Source organism: Ylistrum balloti, unplaced genomic scaffold, assembly GCF_031769215.1.
Source record: "Ylistrum balloti isolate Yb309-2 unplaced genomic scaffold, AGI_CSIRO_Ybal_v1 Utg369836, whole genome shotgun sequence".
NCBI lineage: Eukaryota > Metazoa > Mollusca > Bivalvia > Pectinida > Pectinidae > Ylistrum > Ylistrum balloti.
The window spans coordinates 236458-262778 of record NW_026781996.1 but is presented as its reverse complement, the minus strand read 5'-3'; the positions used below and the strand labels follow the sequence as shown (position 1 = coordinate 262778).

Genomic DNA, 26321 nt, shown 5'->3' with positions numbered 1-26321 from the left:
TTGCCTATATTATAGGCATATTTTGAAGTTGAAGGAGGAAAGAAAATCTTTCAGTCTGACAATGTGTGCAGTAACTTTGATGTATGTCTGTGAGACTAATTGAACTAGCAGTCATGCATATGATGAAGAGTAGTTGTGCCAGCTCAGGTCTCTCAGTGTCTGGTGCATTTTAGTCTGTTAATTCAATACTCTAAAGAATCCACTGATGACATTTGTCACCCTAAATATTGTTTACGAGTGTTTGTTTCTTATAAAAAACCAACTTTGAAACCTAACACTAACAGGAGTCATATTTCACCTTGCTTGACAATGGTACTTTCTGTTTGTTAAGGGCACACAAAAATAATTTACACAAATATGTCTAAAATTTTTGACAGGAAATTTCATGCAGAGGGCAATCATTTAGATGGGAGAAATACAGAAATATCTCTTGATAAAAAGGAATTTGGCTTTTTTAGATAATTAAATACATTTATATGCTAAACAAAAGGAAGCAAGAGAATTAAGATTGACATCAGAGTCAAGTGTACTTTTAAAAGAAATCATATATAAAACCATTTAAAATTCTATCACAAAGAGTAAAGTGATTTAGGAATAAAATGTAAGGTTGGCACACCGACATTGTATACAGTTGTAATTTCAAATCTTGTAACAAGCTACCAAATAAAACTTTAGGAGATAATAGGTTTCAAGATGATATTTCTGTACCCACCCTGTATTGTTGAAGTATTTTGAACAACTCACCCTGTCTCTGCAAATTTTTCCCTGGTTCTCACTCCACATCATTGTACACACAGACTCTGTCCATGTGGTTAATCATATAACCTAGCTTGACTCTATCCATGTGGTTAATTTTTCCCTAACCTAGCTTCTCACTCCACATCATTGTACACACAGACTCTGTCCATGTGGTTAATCATATAACCTAGCTTGACTCTGTCCATGTTGTTAATCATATAACCTAGCTTGACTCTGTCCATGTGGTTAATAATATAACCTAGCTTGACTCTGTCCATGTGGTTAATCATATAACCTAGCTTGACTCTGTCCATGTGGTTAATCATATAACCTAGCTTGAACAATACAGAGAATAAAAGGCACTGCATAGAGTAGTTCAAGTTAGCATTTTGATCATATTTTGTTTAAAAGAATTTTAAACACAACCAGCCTTCATTTCCATATTGACCTTTACTTCTCACTAAATTTGTGGGGTAGATGAACAAGACTGGTTTGTATATGTATTATCTCGACCTGTCATTTTTGTTAATGCCAGAATCTGTAAAGGATGAGCCAAGAATTTCAGAAATAAAAATATAAAGTATGTTCTACGCATAAATTGACGAAGTTGCTGCCTCATGAAATCGTAATTACTGCTTTTCACTGCCGACGGTTATTGCCATCCTCTACAGAGTTGACGAGAGACAATGTCACTTGGGTTACCAGGGAGTGATGATATTAACCTTCACGTGCAAATGTTCGGCAACATTTACCTTTGCAGTTAACATTTAGCTACATTCAAACGGAGATTTAAATCAAGATTTGATGACCTCTGAGAGTTCATGAATGCTAATTTGCTGGGCTAATAAGAGAACATTTCCACTTTTACCTTTTGTTAATAGTTGATTTTTTATAAAATTGATTTTAACTGATGATGTAACATTTCGAGTTGAACATGTTGGAGATGGTCTACCTGCTTACAGTGGACCCTTGCTTGCAATGGAAACTTTTCCTGCCTTCCAGTGCATTTTGCTGCACAAACATACTGTTTTATATGGTGGACACAAACATCTCTAAAGTGGCGACTGGGCAGGGATTAGGAATCCCAAATATGTTTTGAATGAACAACTGATCCATGTAAGCGAAGGTGCTTTTTAGTATATGTTCATGATGCTATTCTGACAAGCTCTTGACTATTAAATCTGTGGACTGTGCAAGAATGTTGGTTACTACATGTATCATGTAATGGAAAATTCACAGCAGGGAAATTAAAATCAAGATTTTTGAACTGGTAGAGATTTGATATATAGAATTAGAGTGTGTGATTGTCTTCATGTTAATTTTTTAAGCTGTATACTGAACGAATCATCAAATCACATATTTTTGGGGGGTGGCTCTTGATTATGTCATCCTGTGAGTTCAATAGTTTTTATATCTTTTATGAAGTAGAAGTAGAACATAAAACACAGGGAGACATATTCCTCTGAGTGTGTCAGAATTCAGAGCATACAGTTGTTTCACAGTGATGGCTACCTCCAGCTGATGATCAGCCTGGATCCTTTGCCAAATCATTGTTCAGGATTGTTTGTGACTTGGATGGAAACTATTTGAGGTTGAGTAGGTAAGGCAGGTTCCTGACTTTGATGAAGTTGTGTAAACTACCAGTGTAGTGAGATGTAAGTATATCTAGAGTGGGCCTCCCAGTGTTCCTATAATTGTTCAGGTACTCACTACATTTAGTAACAATGGAAGCTATTCATGGGATATGTATCTTGCATGTATTTCCCAGTGTATAGAAATAGACACTTTTAACATAAATCAGAGAAAAAAATACAGTATGTCCGTAGCAAAGTTGTTTGATAATAAACTGAGGTTGCCAAAGTTATATGGATATTAACTTATTAAAAATGGATATGTAGTTTAATATCTTGTGCATGTTACATGAAAAATATAAGTTTTGTAGAATGGAAGTCCTAATAACACAACCAGTAAGTTCTTCTGATTGTGTTGTAAGAAATTCTATTTTATTGGCATTACCAACCTGGAGAAAATATTCTGAAAACATTGCTTTTGTTGATCAGATCAAGACTTGCATCATGCAAAATTTCATGCATGTTTCTGAAAGTTCGAAGGAATTAGACACTGAGAGTGTGTGTCTGTTAATTTATTTTATCTTGTTTTAGTTAGGCTAGCAGGTCTGACCTGTCAGTGGCCTGTCTGACAAAGTCTTTACCATAGCGGTCTCTGCAGGACAATATTATGACTGCTGGTTCCTGGTGTTCATCTTGGTCCAAAATGTGCACAATTTGCCATCTGGGTTTCCCATTTTACAATTAAAATGTTAAAACCCTGTGTCAGGATCACACATGGACACGTGGAAACAACCCCCCACCATATCCAACCTTCCATGTCTGTAAAGCCATGTGGCTTTTCAAAAGTTCATGTTACAAGGTCATCATTTTCTTTTTTGTAGGTTTTTTCTCTTTCTTTTATTCAATATAATGTTGATAAATTTTCATTAAAATTTCTTGAATAACACTGTAGGAAAGGACAGTAGGATGGAAAATAAAAGATGTAGGACGGTCAGTTCAGAGTGTAAATTCAAATTGAGGGAGTTGGCTGATCAATTGTCTATGAATGTTTACTTTTTTCAGAAACTGTAGGGGAGTATTTCTTAATTTCAATTTATCAAAATGTTCAAAAATTGAAAAAAAATTATGATTTTGTCACTACAAACAAAAGCTTGTAAAACATCTGAGAATGTGGGGGAGGTATACCTTAACAGACATTGAAAACATATTCATCCTTCCAATGGTTTTGTACAATTTAATAAAACTATGTTGGCAGCTGCACAGAATATTGCTGATTCAGTGGTATCCAAAATTACTCTTCAGAAAGATGTTCAACATTTCTTTAGGATTGTACACAAATATCAATTTCTCAGCTACTTAATCAAAACCAGTGGTATTATGACCTGTTATCTTTCTGTCAGGCTTAGAAATTGGAACAGATAGTGTACCATTTCTGTGTTGTATGTTGCTAGCGAATTAAAAAATTTAGGAACAGCCAAAATAAGCAAATCAAGAAAAGTACAGATACTGTTGATCTGTGAGGGGCTGGGACTTTGTTGACAAAAGCTATTCTTTACTTAATTTGATAGATGAGCTACAAGATTTCAGTTCACTTTGATCTCCAGTGTAGCACAGATGAGTCACCAAAGCAAGAATTTGGTTATATTATCAAATGGAATTATCTTAGTGTGGAAGTGAGGGGCTGAGAGTTGGAGTGGGGAGGTGGGTATAATCAGATGGAATTATCTGAGTGTGGAAGTGAGGGGTTTAGGGTTGGGGTGGGGAGGTTGGGTATAATCAGATGGAATTATCTGAGTGTGGAAGTGAGATGGAATTATCTGAGTGTGGAAGTGAGGGGTTTAGGGTTGGGGTGGGGAGGTTGGGTATAATCAGATGGAATTATCTGAGTGTGGAAGTGAGGGGTTTAGGGTTGGGGTGGGGAGGTTGGGTATAATCAGATGGAATTATCTAAGTGTGGAAGTGAGGGGCTGAGAGTTGGAGTGGGGAGGTGGGTATAATCAGATGGAATTATCTGAGTGTGGAAGTGAGGGGTTTAGGGTTGGGGTGGGGAGGTTGGGTATAATCAGATGGAATTATCTGAGTGTGGAAGTGAGATGGAATTATCTGAGTGTGGAAGTGAGGGGTTTAGGGTTGGGGTGGGGAGGTTGGGTATAATCAGATGGAATTATCTGAGTGTGGAAGTGAGGGGTTTAGGGTTGGGGTGGGGAGGTTGGGTATAATCAGATGGAATTATCTAAGTGTGGAAGTGTGGGGCTGAGAGTTGGAGTGGGGAGGTGGGTATAATCAGATGGAATTATCTAAGTGTGGAAGTGAGGGGTTTAGGGTTGGGGTGGGGAGGTTGGGTGTAATCAAATGAATTATCTGAGTGTGGAAGTGAGGGGTTTAGGGTTGGGGTGGGGAGGTTGGGTATAATCAGATGGAATTATCTGAGTGTGGAAGTGAGATGGAATTATCTGAGTGTGGAAGTGAGGGGTTTAGGGTTGGGGTGGGGAGGTTGGGTATAATCAGATGGAATTATCTGAGTGTGGAAGTGAGATGGAATTATCTAAGTGTGGAAGTGAGGGGTTTAGGGTTGGGGTGGGGAGGTTGGGTGTAATCAAATGAATTATCTGAGTGTGGAAGTGAGGGGTTTAGGGTTGGGGTGGGGAGGTTGGGTATAATCAGATGGAATTATCTGAGTGTGGAAGTGAGATGGATTTATCTGAGTGTGGAAGTGAGGGGTTTAGGGTTGGGGTGGGGAGGTTGGGTATAATCAGATGGAATTATCTTAGTGTGGAAGTGAGGGGCTGAGAGTTGGAGTGGGGAGGTGGGTATAATCAGATGGAATTATCTAAGTGTGGAAGTGAGATGGAATTATCTGAGTGTGGAAGTGAGGGGTTTAGGGTTGGGGTGGGGAGGTTGGGTGTAATCAAATGAATTATCTAAGTGTGGCAGTGAGGGGTTTAGGGTTGGGATGGGGAGGTTGGGTATAATCAGATGGAATTATCTGAGTGTGGAAGTGAGATGGAATTATCTGAGTGTGGAAGTGAGGGGTTTAGGGTTGGGGTGGGGAGGTTGGGTATAATCAGATGGAATTATCTGAGTGTGGAAGTGAGATGGAATTATCTGAGTGTGGAAGTGAGGGGTTTAGGGTTGGGGTGGGGAGGTTGGGTATAATCAGATGGAATTATCTGAGTGTGGAAGTGAGATGGAATTATCTGAGTGTGGAAGTGAGGGGTTTAGGGTTGGGTTGGGAAGGTTGGGTGTAATCAAATGAATTATCTGAGTGTGGAAGTGAGGGGTTTAGGGTTGGGGTGGGGAGGTTGGGTGTAATCAAATTAATTATCTGAGTGTGGAAGTGAGGGGTTTAGGGTTGGGGTGGGGAGGTTGGGTGTAATCAGATGGAATTATCTGAGTGTGGAAGTGAGGGGTTGAGAGTTGGGGTGGGGAGGTTGGGTGTAATCAAATGAATTATCTGAGTGTGGAAGTGAGGGGTTGAGAGTTATCTGAGTGTGGAAGTGAGGGGTTTAGGGTTGGGTTGGGAAGGTCGGGTATGATTAAATGGAATTATCTGAATGTGGAAGTGGGGTTTTGGGGGTTAGTGTTGGGTTAGGGGTGCGTGGTGATGGAAGTAAAGAGGTGGGGTATAATCAAATGTAATTATCTGAGTGTGGCAGTGAGGGGTTTAGGGTTGGGGTGGGGAGGTTGGGTATAATCAGATGGAATTATCTGAGTGTGGCAGTGAGGGGTTTAGGGTTGGGGTGGGGAGGTTGGGTATAATCAGATGGAATTATCTGAGTGTGGCAGTGAGGGGTTTAGGGTTGGGGTGGGGAGGTTGGGTATAATCAGATGGAATTATCTGAGTGTGGAAGTGAGGGATTGGAGGTTAGTATTGGGTTTGGGGTGTGTGGTGGTGGAAATGAAGAGGTGGGGTATGATCGGATGGAATTATTTGGGCGTGGCAATGAGAGATTGCGGGTTGAGGTGGGTTATAAAGAAATGGAATTATCTGGGTATGGCAGTAAAGGTATAGGGTTGACAGCATTTTAGGAGAGAGATATAGGAGGACAAGGCAGGTGTTAGGGATTCGAGTGGTACTAGTGGAGGATGTGGGTAGTAGGGAGGTTGGGGTAGGGAATGGATTGGTGTTGGTTTGATGAGGGGTAGGGTTGGGGGAGGCATGTGGTATAGATATATATGAATATCCAATTTCTAATTACCCTTAGAGGTAATCAGAGAATGGAACTCTGGGAACAACAAAACAGGAAACTATAATTTACAGTAAAATGTTTTAAGTTTGGCCTGTCCAACAAAGTCACATGATCCTGGTATGTACACTACTCACCCCTTAAAGACAGATTTCATTCCTGTGTTCAAATCATACCCAAGAGAACAACAAAATGTATTTAAGAATTTAAGGTCTGGAATGGTAAAGATATTATGTACATGTTAACAAGCAGAGTGTGTACAGGAGAGATAGACAACTCTAACGATGTAGTACACAGTCCACCGTTCTCATAGCAACAGCATTATAGCATTCATCCTCATTACCCAGCATAATTGTGTTTACATTCATATATACATGTAGATTAATTTTTTTTTTTGAAACATATAACTAATGTTTTTTTTTTTTGCAGACATAATGTTGAATATTTTGGCTGGCAAGTTTCTTTGTGTATTTAAGTGGTAAATATTCTGCAAACATTATATGTGTCGGTTAATTGAGCAATTTTCCTCGTGTTTTGCAAATGTAGTCATCTTTTCTAAGCTTTAATGTGTGAGAGCTGTCAAATAATGAAGCATGCATCATCACATGTACTTGGTTCATTTTGGATCTGCTGAAATATATAATTTATATGAATGTCTGTTTCTGACAAGAAATTTATTGCTCTAGGCCAGCTCTGTAGGTAAATTGAGTTAAATAAGTACATTTTGCTGACAGATAGACAGTTTCTTAGGAAATGTACTGGTCTAAACACCTGGAAATGTATAAGGGAAATTAATAAAATTACCACAGGAAAACACATCACTGAAATCAATAACCATGCATTTTGTACGTAATCTGTATCACTTTCGCACATGTCACCGATGTGTTTAATCGTCATTATGATTTCTTTCCTAAAAATAATGAAATAATGTTAATTAGGTAAGCCCTTTCCGAGAAAAGAAAAAATGCTGCTGCCAAAGTTTCAGAAATCAATAGATACCACCAGCAATCAGTCATGCTGTTGCTTTTGAATTTTATTATCTCCCCTTTCCATCACTCTCCACAGTGTAAGGTATCAAAGTGCACATTTAAACTTAAAAGTAAGATCAATACTAATTTTCAATAGAATGTTAGTAGTTGGCACTGTTAAATTAATTTTTCTTCAGACTTTGACAGTTAATATTTAGATGTTAAGTACTTTAAAACAGAAAAGTGAAAAGTTAATCTTATCAGGGCAGGGATATCATACATACAGCACCAGTTGTTTGGTCAGAATTATTCTGACATTCTAGAAACTTTTTAAGTGTTACTGGAGTTGAATTCTGACAGATATAAATTAAAAATATTGAGTAAACATCAGAATAATTTGGACTACAATAGTTGAAGATGAAAACTAGATCTACAAAATTGTCAGAATGAGCTGATTTTAAGTAGAAGCATGTTATTTTCTGTTGTAGATAATATTGAAGATGATGATGTAGATTTGTAGAATTTACATAGATATGTTAATCTTCCTGGTATCTAACAAAACAACCATATGGGCAGTAGGATTAGGAAGATTAATGAGGAACACACTCCCAGTGATATACCCATTCAAGGTCAGAGGTTAAACAAGTTGCCATATGATCCTGATTACTAAATGAGTGACCAGTACAAATCACTTGCTGATGGAGTCCACCATCTGACTGACCATTTGACCACTAATGACCTTGGCTGATAGAGTTCCTGCACCATATCTGACTATCTGACCACCAATGACCTTGCAAGGCGACTAGTGACTAGGACACTAATGCACTTTCAGGCAACTCATGTAGTGATAGTCAATCAGTAAATGTGTGAGATATGGCTATAAAGCTGGACACTAGTGGTCAGTCAGCCGAAGGGATATTGTTTTGTTACTCTGCATCTTACACTGATCTAGATGGTGTTTAAGCTCTGAGCCATATTTAGGGCACAGTAAGTGATATTTTGAACATTTACACTGATATTTGTTGATGTCAATGTCGTTTTGTAATATAATGCAATATTTCAAGGTCAGGGGTTACTTTGAATTTAGCTGTTGTGAAACTTCTCTCATGAAGAAGCCATGATTTGGGAGAATAGAAATGTTCTGTATTTACTGTATATGTCTCTACTTTAATCCGAATTAACAAGTTTTCTATACATGGAATTCTATTTAGTGTTACAAGTTTTTGCCCAAATTTTGAAGTTATGGCCTTTATTTTGTACATAATGGAGCTTTTAGTATGTTTGATCCATCCCTCAAACCGAGGGTGAGATCGTCAATGTTTAGGCTGTTAATCAGAAAACAATGTTCTTGTCTGGTACAGCTCTGACATTTGACCTTTGACCTTTGATCCCTGACCTTTGCTTTGCAACTGTCTGATCAAGATTGTGAATCAGTGGGATACCCTCCATTAAACGTGGGACTCCTCCTAATGTATCTACCCTATAAAACTGATCTGTGGAAAATTCTGTCGGATAAAATGCCAGGAATTTATCTTCTGTTGGTTTGTAGGTGTAATGTAATAATAGCCATCAAGTAACCGACAACCTTCACATAAAATAATGATTTATATTATTGCTTTTTCACTGATATTTGTGTCTGTGTTTGCTGATTTTGTCTCCGACAGCCAGACATTGTGGTTACATACCTGGTATACTGTATCACTATCAATTTTTGTAAGGTTTTTATTTTTGCGCTTCTTTAACGCTGAATCGTCTGAAACCTCAATTGATCCACCTTGAATGTCTTGCAATAAGTCGTGGGTCTAACAGGCTCTTTGATGTTAGAGGGGACATATTAATTAGGAGTGTGTGTAGGTAGAGATGGAAATTATATCATGACTTTACTCACAAGGAACTGCAATATTTCTTGGTAAATAGATAGCACCCAGACACTTCAAGTGATTTTAAATGCTATCTTTATCTGACAATAAGCCCATACTAGTAATAGGCCCATAAGTATGTACACTGTACAATCATATATTTTCATGAGGACTTTTATTTCCTGGTTTCATTGACACTTAATTTTGTATCATGAAAATCCTTGTCAGTTTTTATCCATTAATTATGTTAATGATCTAGAGTACTCACAAATTCAACAAAATTTAAATCTGCCAGAAAACGTAATGGTTTCCAGTAGAAGTTTTAGTAGAAATACCAACAAATGCTATGCTATTGCCCTGTAATCAGCTCACCTACTCACTCTGTGTCAAAAGCGATGTGTTGGCTGACATGTACGTATTACAAGATTACACAGTAGAACATTTTTATAACCATTATTTGTCTAATGGCAAGAAAATCTTCAATCGTGAGTGGTTATTGACCTGTGATGATCATTGATAGTGACTATGTGTGGTGAAAACCAGAGCAATCCTTGAACAACCAATGAAATTGAAGGACATTCTGTAGAGTAATTCAAACTTATAGGAGATTTATGCTCATTCAACACCAGAACAGAAATCCAATTAAAACTACCTAGCAGCCGGTTTTATCAAATCTGTATGTAACTCAGGCAATGGAAGTTTAAAGGTTTAAAGCTGTGTGCATTTGTCACTTGTCTTGACCCAGCTCCCCGAAGGAGATGAGACATTTTATGATGATGGGTTTGAAGCTAAAATCCAAGAAGACTGTAAATTTATTTACAGCTCGTATTTCTGGTTTAGTGTTAAATAGCACTTTTGGCTTGACTATGGCTTAATTAAAACAACCCCGACTGATTTGTACCACGAACATAATTGCAAATAATGACACCATCAAAATTTAAATGATGTTGTATCCTTGTACAGTGTGGAAATCTACTATCGGATATCTTTTAGATTCAATGACCTTTGGTTGTACATGTACAACTTAAGACATGATGACTCCAGAGAGGTTTAGAAAGTGTGATTTATGTCAAATGTATATGGGCAATATTTACTCCAGAGAAGTTCTGAATTTGCAATCTTATTGTAGAAAAGAAATAATGGTACCAAAGAGGTTGATGATTTCAGGATAAACACCAGGACCATTGACTCTAGCAATGTTCTTTGATATCAGTCAGGTAGAGTTCCAGGAAAAGATTGCAAACCATATCTGAAAGTTCAATTTTCAACTTGGTTTTGGGATTGCACTGACAATGAAGAGGAAGATAGAAAAGATTCAATTTCAGTAGTCAAATTAGACCATATTGAATGTAAGTACCATATATTCTGGGTTATAAGCCAGGAGTTTTACATGGAATATTTATATAGAGAATACCAATTGCTTATGCATCATTTTTGAGATAAGTATACCCATACTGATAAGATTTATTGCAAAAACAATTTTACAGTAACTTTGGTGATCACAATCAATATCTATAAATCTATCTATAATCCTTATATTTATCAAATAATTATAAATATACCATGTTTATCCTGAGCCTTAGGGGTGTCAACACACAAATTCTGACTTACATTCAGGAGGTGGGCTTATTACAGGACAAAAAAATGGAATGTTTGTCATTATAGTATAGTAACCTTTGCTCATGACTAATAGATAAGTTACTACATGTACATGTGTTGGTTCATTTTAAGAAATGTCATTTGGTGATTCCTGTCTTCTTTTTTAAAATGGGCTTTGGACGGACTACAACAGAGTTTTTGTTTTTGATTCTACTAAACAGAATAATAAGTACTGATGCACCACTGCTTACTGCTTGATAAATACGGTATATGTAATTGGAGGACATTGCGGCCCCACCAAACTTTACTGTCACTGATGGTGGACAATGAGCAGGAATCCTTGGTACTTTGTGATGAAGGGTTCTCCCACAACAGGATCCATATATGTACATGGTACTGTGAAAGAGTTCACTAACTGATGTCATTATACATATATGATATACAGTACAGACACAGTAAAGTTTAATGAGACATAAAATAGGGGCTATTCTACATCATGTGTACACAATTAATTCTATAGCTATCGATTGATTCTCATTACAACTGTTATGTCCCTTAATTGCTGGCTTCATTACAGAATATTTACTCTGATAATTACATACATAATTCTGTAATTTGACACCGGCCTATTTACATTAGTGCTCGGGAATTAGGAGTGGTCCACTACTTACTTTAACTTTAAAATAGTGGAGTATGTAGTAGCATCAGCTTTAGACTCGAGAGTATATCTGATTTTTCCCTGGACATAGATCCTATAACTGTAGTGACCTACTCACTATTCATCAAATATTGTTGGATATGTCAATGATGAGGTGTAATGGGGGACATTACAACATTGTTCGGGTACAAGCCCAGTAAAACTCTTCAGTGACTTTTCATTGTCCTGTAATCATTTAACCAGTGTTTCGCTACTTTGAATAAGCGTTATAAGACTGGGCTTATTACAGAATAAATACTCGGTTTTCACAAGATTCAGCCAGCGGCGTTGTACTGGGATTCAAATTATAAAGAAAAAGCAGAGAATTTTGAAACACTTAAGCAAATGATTCAATTCTGAGTTTAATGATACCCTTGGGCTGAAAACTTCGTTAAAAGAGTTCAAGGAAAGGAAGAGAATTGCAGTCTTTAGTAACTAAAGTGATTTCATACAAGTGTTTTTCGTTAGAACGGCACAGGAAATGATGTTATTGATAGCCCTCCATGGAACAGTTAATGTTCATTGTTATGCTTGCTCACTAGGAGCTGTGTACAGTATCCTCTTGGCCAATGGCTATCCGTTTCTGTCCCTTGTATCTAATGTTTACCAGAGGATGTCCAGTGTACTGGTCAATAACTATATAATGACTACAGCAGTGGTCAGTTGTGGACACAGATAATGAATATCATAAATGGGAAGTTTCTATTTGATGGATGAAGTAGATTAATCTATGCTTGGTTAGGTAGGGTTACATATACATGGAAATCTTCTCTGTAACAGTCAGCTTGATATATCCAATTGAAAACTATGTGTTTCCAGTACTGACAAACGTTGTTTATAGTTGATTTATAAATAAAATGAAATATTGAAAGGTTTTGACATTTTTTCGTTTTTTTTTTGGTAAATGAAATTTTGAAAAATTGTATACGCATGTGATTGTAATTCTATGCTAACCAAACTTATTTGTTGTATCAAAGGCTAGTATCGCTTTCAGATATTGATAGAAATGACCAGACTCTTGCAGAGTCAACAACAACACATGTATTTCCTTGACCAGTAATGGGCTGTCCTAAACAAACCTGGCATTTTCCAATGCTCTACTGATGTCTTGTGACCATATTCAGTATATGAATACTATAAATCACTTAGATTTCATGACTGCTTTATTCCACGAACTCACCCTCTGCGGACAAACTCACGAATGCATGATTTTGTGAAAGTTGATCTAGAAATGACTTTGAATTCATGAATGATGAGCTATTACAGATATGGACTCAGGAAAGCTCCTATATCAGCAATCAATAGCTTCATATTGCCTGCCATTTTGCTTATGAGAGTCATGTGACTATACCTAAAAAGTGATTAAGTCATGTGATTCATGTTGTGTCCATACTGAAATGTATTTACCTGAGTACAGCCTGGTATGTTGCCAAAACAAACAAACATGACAATTCTGCATGCTTTTATTCTTGAAGAATGAAGTGAGTTGTTTTTGAGGTAATATAACAGGACTCCAATTTGGCCAGTTGTATTGTGCAATGTTAAATGTCATGTTTGGCAATGTGTTTATACTAATTATACAGTAGTTGTATAACCGGTTATGTCCTTGACGATTTTCCTACATTTTATTTTGTGATTGAATAAAATAGACATTTTGCGTGTTATAAACTTTGTTATTAAAAATATTTTTCCACCTTTTACTACACAAAAATTACACAGAGATTTACATTATATCTATTGTGACACACCTGCTTGACCTCTGACCTCTGACCTGACGCTGACCTATAGCTGGACATTTGAATGGCACCATTTAGGGAAGTTCTGCTGTCAGCAATATTGGGATGTCATTTGAAAGTAGAATTTTAAAGGTGAGAAAGTGAAAACAGAGGTAAAAATAAAGACAAATCAGGATTTCATCATGAAATTTTTACAAACAGTTGCGAGATATTTGAATTTATTTTTAGCTCTCCTTGCATATTTATATGGAAATAATACAAAGTGAAATATAAGTGAATACTGAACATACTGCATGCATCAAGGAATAAGCCCATGTCTGATAATAAGCTCATGTAAATCCTATATTGTTATGTTACAATAAGCCTAAATTTGATTGGCATGTTGGACTTATTTCAGGTAAAGGAAGGAAGATGGTTTGATATCATAATGTAAATTCTTTCTAAATTCTGGATCACTCAAGAAGCAAATATTTAACTCACGATTGTTATCTCACATTTATAACAATATGCCAGTTTGATTATTTTAATTTTTCTTATGCTAAAGTAAATAAATATAATATTTTGTATAATTGATTTGTGGAGGTATAAAGTTATTATTAGTCTGTATCAAAATGACAAACTTTCTGTCAGCTGTCTCTTTTTTCAATTATATTTGTGATCTCATGATATAAGCTGGCAGACAAGTGAAGGGATGATCTCTTCATGTGACATTGACTTTTGGGTAATTCATTTTGGTTTCCATGGAAACAAACATAAGAAAAAAATATTATCTAAAATATAATGAAGATGGATGTATGTGTGATTGTAGAGTTAATATATATTTTGTAACTTAATGATTTTATCACCGTAATCTATTACATTCGTTGGAAAATTTAAAAGTATACCAAGCAGTATTAAAAGAACGACATTTTTAAGGGTGATCATTTATCAGCAGTAATTTGTAACAAGATGCTATTGGTGAAGAAACATTGGACCTTTGTATGATAAATGATATCACTCTAGTTTGTGCTGAAGCAGACTTCTGTATGATTTTACTCTTTTTTATCAAATTCTATGTCAAATGTTTCCAAGTTTTGGGCATTAGGCATCAGGTCTCTCTGCCCAAGGCTTATCAGGAAGATAAACCTGGAATATAAACACCTCAGAAGAACATTTCATATTATTTAGGTCAGGTTCAGAGGTCAAAGTCAAAGGTCAAGGTCAGAGAGTGATTTATAATTCTGGAGTAATGATGTAATACTGGGTGAGGTAAGATCTCTGGGTGCTGTTAGGGAAGGCTGTGTGATAACAGGAAATAAGACCTTGTTTTTCAAATATCAGATATTTCTGTGCATACAACACTTCACTCAACACCAAATTGACTCATAACCTCAAACAACTTTATTCACAAACATTGTAGATAATTGAATTATAAGAAGTTTTTCAAGCAAGTTTAAAAGTTGTATTTATTTATTTGTCAAATGTTTTCTGATAATGATATAATTTCTAACATCCTTGACAGAAATATAAGAAAAAACATCTGCTTCATCACACATCTAAAATAAGTTTGAATAAAGCAGAGCTTGGGAGTTATCAGGGTCTGTGCATACTTTGAATATTTCTCATGAAAATTGCTATCAGAATTATATATGTTTGTTTACAGATGTGTTGAAAGTTGAATGTTTATAGATTTGAGCGATACATTTTTTTACAAAGTTTCTTTGTTGAAATCCAGCTTGGAACTATGTTTATGAATTACAGATGGTTTTAGAATCTTGTACTAGGAAGTAAGTATGAAATGGTGTATTTGAAATGTGAATAATCATTAGGACATGGTTAAGGTAAATATATATGTATCTTCTTTTGATGAAGATTGGTGGTTTAAAATATTGGTAGAATATATATAAAATATAACCATATCAACTTTACTCATTATACAACAATAGCAAAACAAGTTATTTCAGCTTCTACCAATCACTCTTGTTGGCCAGGATGTAAGCGCGTGAGGGGTCCAATTGTGGGAGGAAAACCCACGTGGTGGGTCAGGTGACCTCTTACCTTGTCACATCTGACCCGGGAATCGAACACGACCACCCGAACAGATGTATATATGTAAAGTTGTTTGTTCAAGGTGAAGGTAGCAAAAGTATGATTTTACATGCTTAAGGAAAAGGTGATATGTGTTTGGTTTGGTCAAGGTTAGGGTAAAATGTACAAACAGGGTTATTGGCTGTCATGGTTTGTTAAAGGTCAGGTACTTAATGACTGCATGTATAGTCAAAGTTACATATGTAGGGTCCATTGGCCAAGGTCAGGGCAGGATTGTCAAGGTCACAAGTGTATGATTGTTTCGTCAAGGTCATTGATGGAATGTATTAGGTTCTCCTGTCTAGGTCAGGAAAGGCATATGTGTATATTCGATGTCACATTGATGTTTGATAAGGTCATAATTTTATTCTTAAAGAATGGAACAATATCATACATCCTAGCAGTTTAAGAAGGTATGAAAGAAAAAAATGTCTGTAACACTCCCAATATACCACTTGTATGTAGATGCCACTTCATCATTTAGCTTAATGTATTATCTGAAGAGAATTGCTGTTGCTGCCAGTTTGAGCTCACAGAGAAACTTTACATGGAGCACCAACAGGCATGCACCAGGAATCCCTACAACCTTAACATGCCTGCTGTCATCATCAGTTTACTACAAGTCACTGCCCATCCACAACATGGACACTACAGGAACTATTTAAGGAGAACCAACTGGCATTGACCAGGAATCCTTGCTCTGACAACATCAGTTTACCACATGTCACTGCCCATCCACAACATGGACACTGGTACAGGAATTCTCCTTAGAGTGCCAATGAACCTTTACCACCAATCATAATGGGACTTCTTAACATGTACAGATTAGAGCAGTATCTGTTCGAGAAACGTCCCACAGACTCAAGGCTGCCAACATCATTTGACAACAAATCACTACTCGGTAGAGTAAATGGCTCAGCAACACGTCAGTGGTCTCACAGAGCTGTCTTCATCAATGGTGAAAGCAGTTTCATTTCTTCTGATGTTATATAAGGAACATCACAGCACCCTAGAGGTACTATATATATATCACCCAAAGTATATATATCTCTTTCTAGCACATGACTGGTATTCCAGAATATTTCATTACTTCCCATATTTATCCTGTAAAAGCCCATGGAGTCAATTCAACTCACTGCCCTTGACTCAAAATGGGGTTGAGCCTAGTAAAGGACAATGATAACGCATAATTTGTAATTCTGATAAACTTCAATAGATGTATGCTGGCTTATCAATCTGACAGATAGCTTTAAATAATCACACATCATGTGTTTGAGAGCAGGAGGAATATTCATTTGTGGACCAAAGGGCTTATACAAAGGGTATAGTGGAATTATTTGTGGGCCCTAAGATCTTTAATCCTAGCTATTCTGAGATTGACTGAATCTGTTGTCTTGTATTATATGGTTAACTATGCTTTGTGAAAGAGGTAGGAGGATGGGGGTTACCAAATTAGATTGTATGGACAGGTAGAGCCATCTGTGCTGTATTATGATCTAGGGTTTAGAGAAATGGGCTGCTGAAATATACCCACAAAATTATAGCCAAGGTCAGGAAGGACAAATGGAGTTGTTACGTAAGATTGTGGATCACTCTATGACTACACCAATGTTAAATAACTAGGGATTGGGATTATTGAATAAGTTTGCAGACTGAACGTTTCTTCCCTATGTGACATATTCTAAGAGGCTGGGAAGCAGGTGGTTGAATAAATATGTAGACAGACATATGGCTACCCTATGTCATAAATGGTACATTTATCAAATAGATTCAGCATAGCTTCCTCTTAGCAGATAAGATGATGTACAGTTCCCTAGATAAAGGTAGAATCCCAACTCCGGTTTTACAAACACCCACAACATTCTGAAACCACTTGTCGTAATTGCTAACATGGCTTGGTTGTTTCCTGTCTCCTGATTAGAGGAATAGCTGAATTGCATTTGTTTCAACAAATTTGATTGGCTGCCTTTTAACATTTTGCTTAATTTGTAATCTCCACATAAAAGAGTTCCCTATTAAGATAGCATCTTTGGGAATCAGGGCTGTTTTGACTCTGTGTCAGAATGTCTAACTTGCTGTGAACTTTTTTCTGATAAAATCAGCACTAAAAAGGATTTTTTGGACATACTCAACATGTATGTTTATATATACATATGCTGTAAATTTTTGATGCTCTGTATATGAAGTTTCTTTGTTGAAATGTCACCACAATGCATTCATCCAAAATACATAAGCATACTGATGTTATTTGATTATTATTTCATATGTGCATCAAAAAGAGGAACATCAAATGAAACCAAACATATAAATGCAGTAGAATGTTTTTTATGTGTCTGTTTATGAAATATTAATTGATCAGTGTTTTGTGTGATTGCTGTGTTCATCCCAATGGGAACAGCCATGGTATACTGGAAGCTGTGTCTCCTTTTAGTAGCTTTTGTGCTTACAATCCTTTCTGAATAACATATGAGAGGCCCATTCAGCATACCATTCAGAACAATCAAGGTATGATTAGAATGTAAAGTGTCTTGTCCAAGGACACAACCACGGCAGTTAAGGCTGGTCTGTTTCTCAGCTGATCAATCTACACATACACTGTAAACTAAATTTCTTCTCTATGGGATTTACTTTTCTCGGAAGTTAATCACACACAAATTAGGTTACAGGGTGATTAGGAGTGATTCCAGTAGATCTTGTTATAGTGGGGTTTGCTAAAGAATGTTGATGTGAACTTGGTAATCTAGCTACAACAGTAAAGTACCAGTCATTGCAGGTATGTTTCTGGTACAATGGAGACATATGTGTAGATTGACCTTTGATTATATTTTGAACTTACCCTACTATGGGTTCCAGTGCAGTGTTCCCCCCCACTTGTCCCTCCCTTGGTTTTTACAGCATTATTTGGTATCATAAATTGGGAAAATATAGTGAGATTTTCTGACAAAATTGTGAAAACATTGTTGGATTTTGTTCATTTTTGGAAAATAATGCAAATTTTGACAAGGAACAGTTTGTTTGGCAGTAAAATAAAAAAAAATGAAAAAAAATATTGAGCTAAATCTGTAGAAATTCCAGTTCACAAAATGTGTTTTCAGGAATGGGGCCATTTGGGAAGAAGGAATATGAAGATTTTCAGAGTTTGGATTTAATTGTTCTTATTTTTTAAGTGAACAGTTGATGGAAATCTGTTGGTGGCTTTATTTTGTGTTAGCTAGTAATGGTTTGTGGAAAATGATCATGCCAACAGAACTATCTGTCTGACAGCCTAATGGAACAGCTGTGTTTGTGGAGATGGTGAAATATTGTAGGTAGCCATAATTATATATTTTATACATCTCACAAAAATCCCTTTATGTCAGCATACATGGTGTTGATTTTCATCATCATTAAATATTCCTCATTCATTTTGGTGTCATTTCTTAATTTTAGAATGATAACTTAGTCTGGTTGTCAAGCTGATGCTCCCACCTCCTAACCTAGGAGAGCTCTCTGCTTGTGCTATTAATAGACCCGATTACATTATCTGACAGAACAGCTTCTTACAGGAAGTGCATGCAAGGTAGATAGAGAGGGTAACCTGTGAACCCGGCTAATAGGGCATGCTGGGAAGCATAGACAGCTCCTTATTTGAATCTTCATAGTACTTAAATCTTGAATCTGGCTTCTATAAGAAATACTTAATTTGAAAACCCAAAATGAAGTTATGGTTTTGAGTATGTATGTATAAATGATTGTACAAAACACACACGTGTTCATCATCTTTTAATAATTTGGAGTAAGATACAGTAGCTTCTAAGACTTGTCAGTGATGCTAAAGGCCTAAATTTTGAAGGAGGCAACTGCAGAAAATCCAAAGTGATCGAAAGAAAAGTTGAAATCTAGATGGGAATGTGCAGCAATTGTATATAAAGAGAAGCAGAAATGGCGGATGTATGCATGGATTGCATGCATGAGTGGGATTTCAAAAATATTGCAAGGTGTATCTGAGTTTTAAGGGAATCAATTCTTTTACATCTTTGTTCAATATGGAACATGTTCTTATGTTTCCAAAGAAGAAGAAGCCAGAATATTGAGCACAAGAACAGAGCTAAAAAGCATTAATTGCAGTGTTCTGTATGCCATCTTTATAGTATACATGGATGAGCTTAAAAAAATGATAAATATACATACTCACACACAAAAATAGATTAAAAAATGAAATCTAAATTTGAATATTTATATGTTTCCAGTCAGGATAGGGTACCATCTTCTTTAGAACATCTTCCAAAGAAAACAAATTCAATGTGACTGGGCTATTGTAGAACTTCTAAATTACAGATTCTTAGTGTATTTATCTGTCATTATACCCTTGTCTGGTGACACGCCCACCTATATCTAAACAAAATTAATAATTATTCTGTTAGGAGCCCACTCCCCTACTCTGAGTTGGAAATTACCAGTATATGTAAGTCTCTGTGGATAAATAGAGCAGGATGTTTATAATTATATCACAACAGGACAGATTAAAATGTGTGCTATCTACTCCATCCTGATTTTATTAGCAATGTATCAGTTACAGGGAAACAAGATGCAAAACACAAAGATTGAAAAAACAAGTCAGGGCCTGCATTGGGTACTTTATACATTGGGTCCACTCAGAATAAATCCTTCTGCATATTTCAAATGGGGTTTTCCTGAAAATATGCAATCCGGTTTTAGTTTCTATGCCTCAAAATCTGAGGAAGTAGCTTCAACACAAACATTGCGACAAACTCACAACAATGAAGGTTACAAGTAGCAGATGCTACCTGTGCCACAGGATCACTTTCTATTATGATGTAAATTGACAGTCCAGATTTCCCACAGGCCCCTAAGGATGGTACCAGGAATATTAGAGGGGGCCATTTGTTTTGCATCAGCCAGAGAAGTATCTATGGTGCCAACAGCTGTGAAGCACAGGGTTGAGGTCACTGGGGCTATACCCTATCTACAGAGTATACACTATAGATATATGTAACAGTTTCTTTTACTAGATTTATTTGTATGGTAATTATGCTTCAGTAACTGAAACTGTTAACTATACACAATTAATACTTTAAATGTAAATAACTTAATTGTATTTTGCTGTATGTTATTACAATTGTATTCTTTAGGATTGATCATTTATCTTGGGATACAATGTAAGTTAGATGTGCAGTTTTGTATGTTTTTTGGATGATAATTACAATTAAGGAGGATTTTGATATCATCAGTTGTTTGGTTTTGATTTCACCAGATTATGGGAGATAATGGGATAATCATAATTGAGTGATATAATGGTGTAAAGTTATAGACTTATTACCACATCATTACACCACAGTAAGTGTCCTTAGTCATACTTCTATGGTTTGGTGTGAAGTGTGCATTTCCTAAAGGGAAATAACTTTTGTATGTTAAGAGTGTCACTCTAGGTACTGAAGGTAGTGAAAGTTACAAAAACAATTTGAAGTAAAAGGAAACTAATTGTATATGAAAAATGAAGTTCCTTATTGAAAAAGCAATTAAACAGAATTATGAAATAGTATGATAATAGAAATGGTATATTTAAATTAATGTTGAAAGAGTTTGTCAAGGACAAATGTAAAAAGTGGAAAACTTGTTAACAAGGGACATTTGTGATGGGCAAGTCTATAGTGATCTTGTCCACTCCATCGTAAGAAGAGAGTAGGCAGATGATAGTCCATACCTACTGAAAATTCAGGGACAATCGTAAGAAGAGAGTAGGCAGATGATAGTCCATACCTACTGAAAATTCAGGGACAATATCTTCAGTATAATAATGATGTTTCCACTACCTTAAAAATAATTCAGGATTGTGAGAAAATAAGGATCAGGAAAAGATTTGTGGTAAACTTCAGAAAATTATTTTTTGTGTATGAATTTAAGTGAATCACAGAAACTTCCTTTCTCAGTTTAGAATTTATAAGCTTTTAAACAAAATATTGAAGGCCATTTACATTTGTTAAGTGTTGGTAAAGTCATTGCCCAGTTGAAAGTGTTTCATGGGTAGAAAAAAGGTATTTAGTAAAATTTAGATTAACAGTTGCTCCCTCTTGCCCAAAGCTCCCCTAATTCTTCGCTCATCTCACTTAGATGTCATGTCTATGGAGAGACAAAGAAACTAAAAAATACCATCATACTTGAATAGATAAAACACTCTGATTGGAAGCCTACTCATGTATTGGCTAATCATAACAAGTGGACCTGTTCCCTGTGTTTTTGCTAGACATGTCCTTTATCACATAATACAGCTTATGCTAGGCATACAAAATGCTACGTGATCTGTTTGGTTTACAGTCTGTAATGAAAATACTCTGTCATATATATTTTAATAATTTGGTGTCATAGTTACAGGTTATGATGATTTTATAGGGTATCTTAGTTATAGGCAGTGATTGTTGGGTGTAATTCTTTAATGAGCCAAGTCACAAATTGTGATTACTTGGGTGTCATGGTCACAAATTGTGATTACTTGGGTGTCATGGTCACAAATTGTGATTACTTGGGTGTCATGGTCACAAATTGTGATTACTTGGGTGTCATGGTCACAAATTGTGATTACTTGGGTGTCATGGTCACAAATTGTGATTACATGGGTGTCATGGTCACAAATTGTGATTACATGGGTGTCATGGTCACAAATTGTGATTACATGGGTGTCATGGTCACAAATTGTGATTACATGGGTGTCATGGTCACAAGTTGTGATTACTTGGGTGTCATGGTCACAAGTTGTGATTACTTGGGTGTCATGGTTACAAGTTGTGATTACTTGGGTGTCATGGTTACAGGTTGTGATTGTTTTGTTGTCATCATTGCAGGTTGCAAGTTATTCATGGATGTTATAGTAATGGGATGTTATTGTGATTGTTTTTTGCAATATGGTTACAATTGTGAATTTTAGGGTGCCATGGTTACTTGTAGGTGATAGTTTGGGTGTTATGGTTACAGACTGTGATTATTTAGGTATCATGATTACAAACTGTGACCAAATGTCATAATATATAGGTGACACATAGTGCTTTAGGAAAGCTTATAAGAACTTGTTCCTGTGATGACGGAAGTAGTTGTAAATGGTATATTCATATTACAACTGAGGGGAAGTGGATTTCTTTGTCAGATATGTGTTACATATATCCTTCTTATGAAGACAATACGACAACCTTTGTCTCTAGCTTCAGACATTTTTATTGGTGTGATCTACTTCCTTACTGGGTCATGATTAAGTTCTGGTAGAGTTGTGAATAATCTTCGTAGTGTAGTGTTGGAGGCACAGGATTTGACATTTATGTGAAGATCGTGTCCTTAGGAGGGGTAGATTTTCTCCTTTCTAGAGTAACACTGGGGCATATCACTCAGAAAGATACAGTAATTTGTCTGACAACAAACTTATCAATCTGACTGGAGTACTACCATCTCCATGACGACTGGTCATGTCAGGTGGTTTTATATACAGGAAGTAATATACATGGACTAGACTCATAACAACTAGAGGGAACTTTTTAATGTTTCGAAGTTGTACGATTTCCCTGTTAATGCCTTTGAGTTGCTGTTATATGTTGCTAGATTGCATTAATTTAGGACAGGAAATTGCTTTGTAAAACAAAGATAAAGGGTTGCAGATGAAGGTTATAATCTTTGAACTCTGTTGCAATTTAGATTATAAATAAAAAAACAAGCTAATTATTATATACAGTCGAACTTCGTAACTCGAACTCGGAAAACTCGAAGACCCCGTTTAACTCGAAGCACTTTGTCGGTCCCGGCAAAATCTTCTCTTTATTCTAGTAATCAAAACTCGGAAAACTCGAATTCGGAAAACTCGAAAAACTCTGTTAATTCGAAGTAAAAATTTGGTCCCAACAACAAAACATATACTGAATATGATCGGAAAACTCGAAGTATAAATTTTGTGCCGGTCAATTACATTGCTGATGCGCTACGCCGTTTTGCAATTTTACCGACAATAGGTTTTACAAGTGAATATTAATGAACAATACTGTAATTAACAATATTCATGTTTTAGAAAAGTGTTTATTGTTATTTAATTGAATGATAAAAGGTAACCGTTAGATCTTATAATTGATAGATATCGGCGATAAAAAGTGAAGTTCTACTCACATTGCATAATTTCCGTGTCTGTCAGCCATAACAAACACCGACCTGTGTATACACTCAGTGAAGCGGAACTAAGCTATAGAAAACAATCACAACACTGGCCCGGTACTAGGCTTAATGTTTTTACAGGAGTACGCATGAAACGGTCACCTGTGCTCAATTAAACGGACAAATGAGTGAAACAATTATTTAATTAGCGTCGAAGTACTTAGGGCAGAATTAGTGAGGAGATGTCATGAGTGTCACATAGCCTAGACTCGTGTTGACATGTAGGCTAATCTAGTTCTCGTTAATTAAAAAGGACTGACAGAACGAAATTGATGGTTTCTAAATAATAAGCAAACTGCACCTAATTTAATTATCAATTCTGGTTTTTCAACGATCAAGAACAAAATATGTTTGCTTATTACGGGAATCTACATCAAGCTCGTATATAGCCAAAAAGTGACAAAAAGTACAAGGAACGTCAGGAACATTAAAAATCTTTGCACCAAAACTCATGAACTCGGCTATCTCGAAGACTCGGATAACTCGAAGTATTTTCGTGGTCCCATCGACTTCGAGTTAACGAGGTTTGACTGTATATATATTAAAGTTGTTGTTTTGGGTAAATTGCCTAATGAACAACATATGGGAGGCCCATTGTCTGTCGTCCAGATTTATATAGTGGTGAAACTTTCTTGACCAATAACACCAATATTTAAGCACAGACCAGTTTATTTCTCAGCATTATGAGAATCACAAACCTGGTAAACTGACTTGCCTTCAGTAAGTACCGGTCTTGTTTCTTCAACACAGATATGGAGTATTGAACAAATATTACACCCTATATCTTATCCTGAGATAATATTGGCCAGCCCTTTAATTTAAACTGTACTAAATAAAAGATTTTTGCAAATCACAGCTGAAGGTTTAAAGGAAAACTACAATGAGCCAACTGAATTATTACAGAATAACAGTTTTAAAAAACAGAGTTTAAAGAAGAAAAGTTGGCTGATGCAGTACTTTTGAATTGTTTGATACCTATAATGTTGTAAATTTTTTTTACTGTATTCGTATGTTCTTGAGTTCCATGCTTATATTGAGATATTTTGTTTTCAGTTTTCCTACAACTTATTAACTTATGCTTATCAGTGGAAGATTGAAGATAAAAAATTTTGTATTGTAGGCATGTGCACCACTATATGTTTACAAGTCTCCCAAAGCTGACAAGAGAGCACCTGTGGGCACCTGCTACCTCTCCAGGTACAACTCCTTCACGGAGTTCACTCCCTGTAAATCCTGTAAGTATTGCACCTGTTTTACCTATAAAAAACCTGGTTGTAATTGGCATGTATGAATTATATTTCATTTTTGATCATAAGTTTGTATTCAACTTCCAACTTTTGTTTAAAGGGAAGCAGACAAGAAGGAAAAATAAATTCTCTCATGCAGAGACACTTTAATAACAGACTTGTTTTTCAGCAGTCCATATATTGTAGAAATTTAATTGTTTCAACTGAGAATCTGATCGTCCTGAGTTATGGTTTTGTCCTTGGGCAAGACACTCAATCCCAACTGGTGTGGCTTGCATGCGACAGGCCTTATGTATGTTGCTTGTTAAAGATAGTTACCAGCCCTACCACTACGATACTAAATGATGTCTAAATGACACTGGCTTAATTATGGACAGGTATAAACACAACAGACAAAAGTTCATCCCAATAAGACATTATATTAAAAGATGTCAAACACAATGTTTCTTGGAAAGTTGATTTACTCTTTTGAAACAGACTATGCTTGTATATTTATAAATAATTCTTAGGAATGTGAATTATCCTGTGGAAGGTTGAATTGTATATATTTTATTAAAGATTCCTATAAAAATGTATTATCTGAAATGCCTCCGACTGAAATACTTTGAGATGATTTCTACAAAGGATAATTACTTTTCTTGACGTAGTTGACATAAACCTCATTCTACAGGGAATTACAAAGGTCTTTAAAAACCATTTCAGAAAACAAATCAGATCTTAGGAGCAACAACTATCAATCATTGTTTCTTCATCATGTTGAGGCAGACTGGTTTTCAATTTTCTGATTTCAGAACGAGAAAACAATATGTAAATTAATTTACAAATCAACCATTGATTGTTTGTGCTCTGAAGCTTGTAGAACAGCGCGCCTATCACTAATATAATGTTAGCATGCGGTTCTGGTGAGTGACATTTGGAGTCTTTACCAGTAACTTATTTTTTCGCAGAATGACAGATTTTCAGCTTAAGCTTTTCACTGATGTGGATCAGCAGTTTTGCATTTTGTATTGTTTTTCAGGAATGTCTGTTTTTCTGCTCTTGCCGGAGATTTCACTCTTCAAGACATTTGCTTTATATTTTACAAATGGTATTTATAACATTACCTAATTAAATATCAAGGGAGTTAACTCATAAATCAGACACAATCAGGTTATTTATGACATTTACCTTTGATATTAGGCTAAGTTTTTATGTGTGTGTTTATGTAAATGTGCTGTGATATTTGCTGTATTTTGTGGTATATGTTGGTGTGTTTGTAGTGCTGTTAAAGTGCTGTTTTTCCCCTGTCCTATAACCCAATACCTCAACTTTAAATAAAACTTGTTAAAATGCTGAAAAGAAAACTACATTTTTCCCCATTACATGTTTGCTTTAATCTAGCCTATACTTCATTTGAAGGTTTTAAGGTATTATTTGTGTAATTAATTAACAGAATGTCGGGTCGACAGGGCTTAAACCCTCCGAGCTT

The 26321-nt window shown here is 36.0% G+C and overlaps 1 protein-coding gene across 3 annotated transcripts in view; it reads left to right on the top strand.

The window, feature by feature from the left end:
* LOC132545270 (integrin alpha-V-like) overlaps positions 1–26321 on the top strand; it is a 101059-nt gene that overhangs the window by 17592 nt on the left and 57146 nt on the right. For all 3 annotated transcript variants that reach the window (XR_009554030.1, XM_060208945.1, XM_060208944.1), the window contains exon 4: positions 24727–24841. Coding sequence is in view for 2 of the 3 variants with exons in the window: in XM_060208945.1 (XP_060064928.1) it covers positions 24727–24841 (115 nt within the window). In the remaining variant the exon portion in view is untranslated. The remainder of the gene's footprint in view (positions 1–24726; positions 24842–26321) is intronic.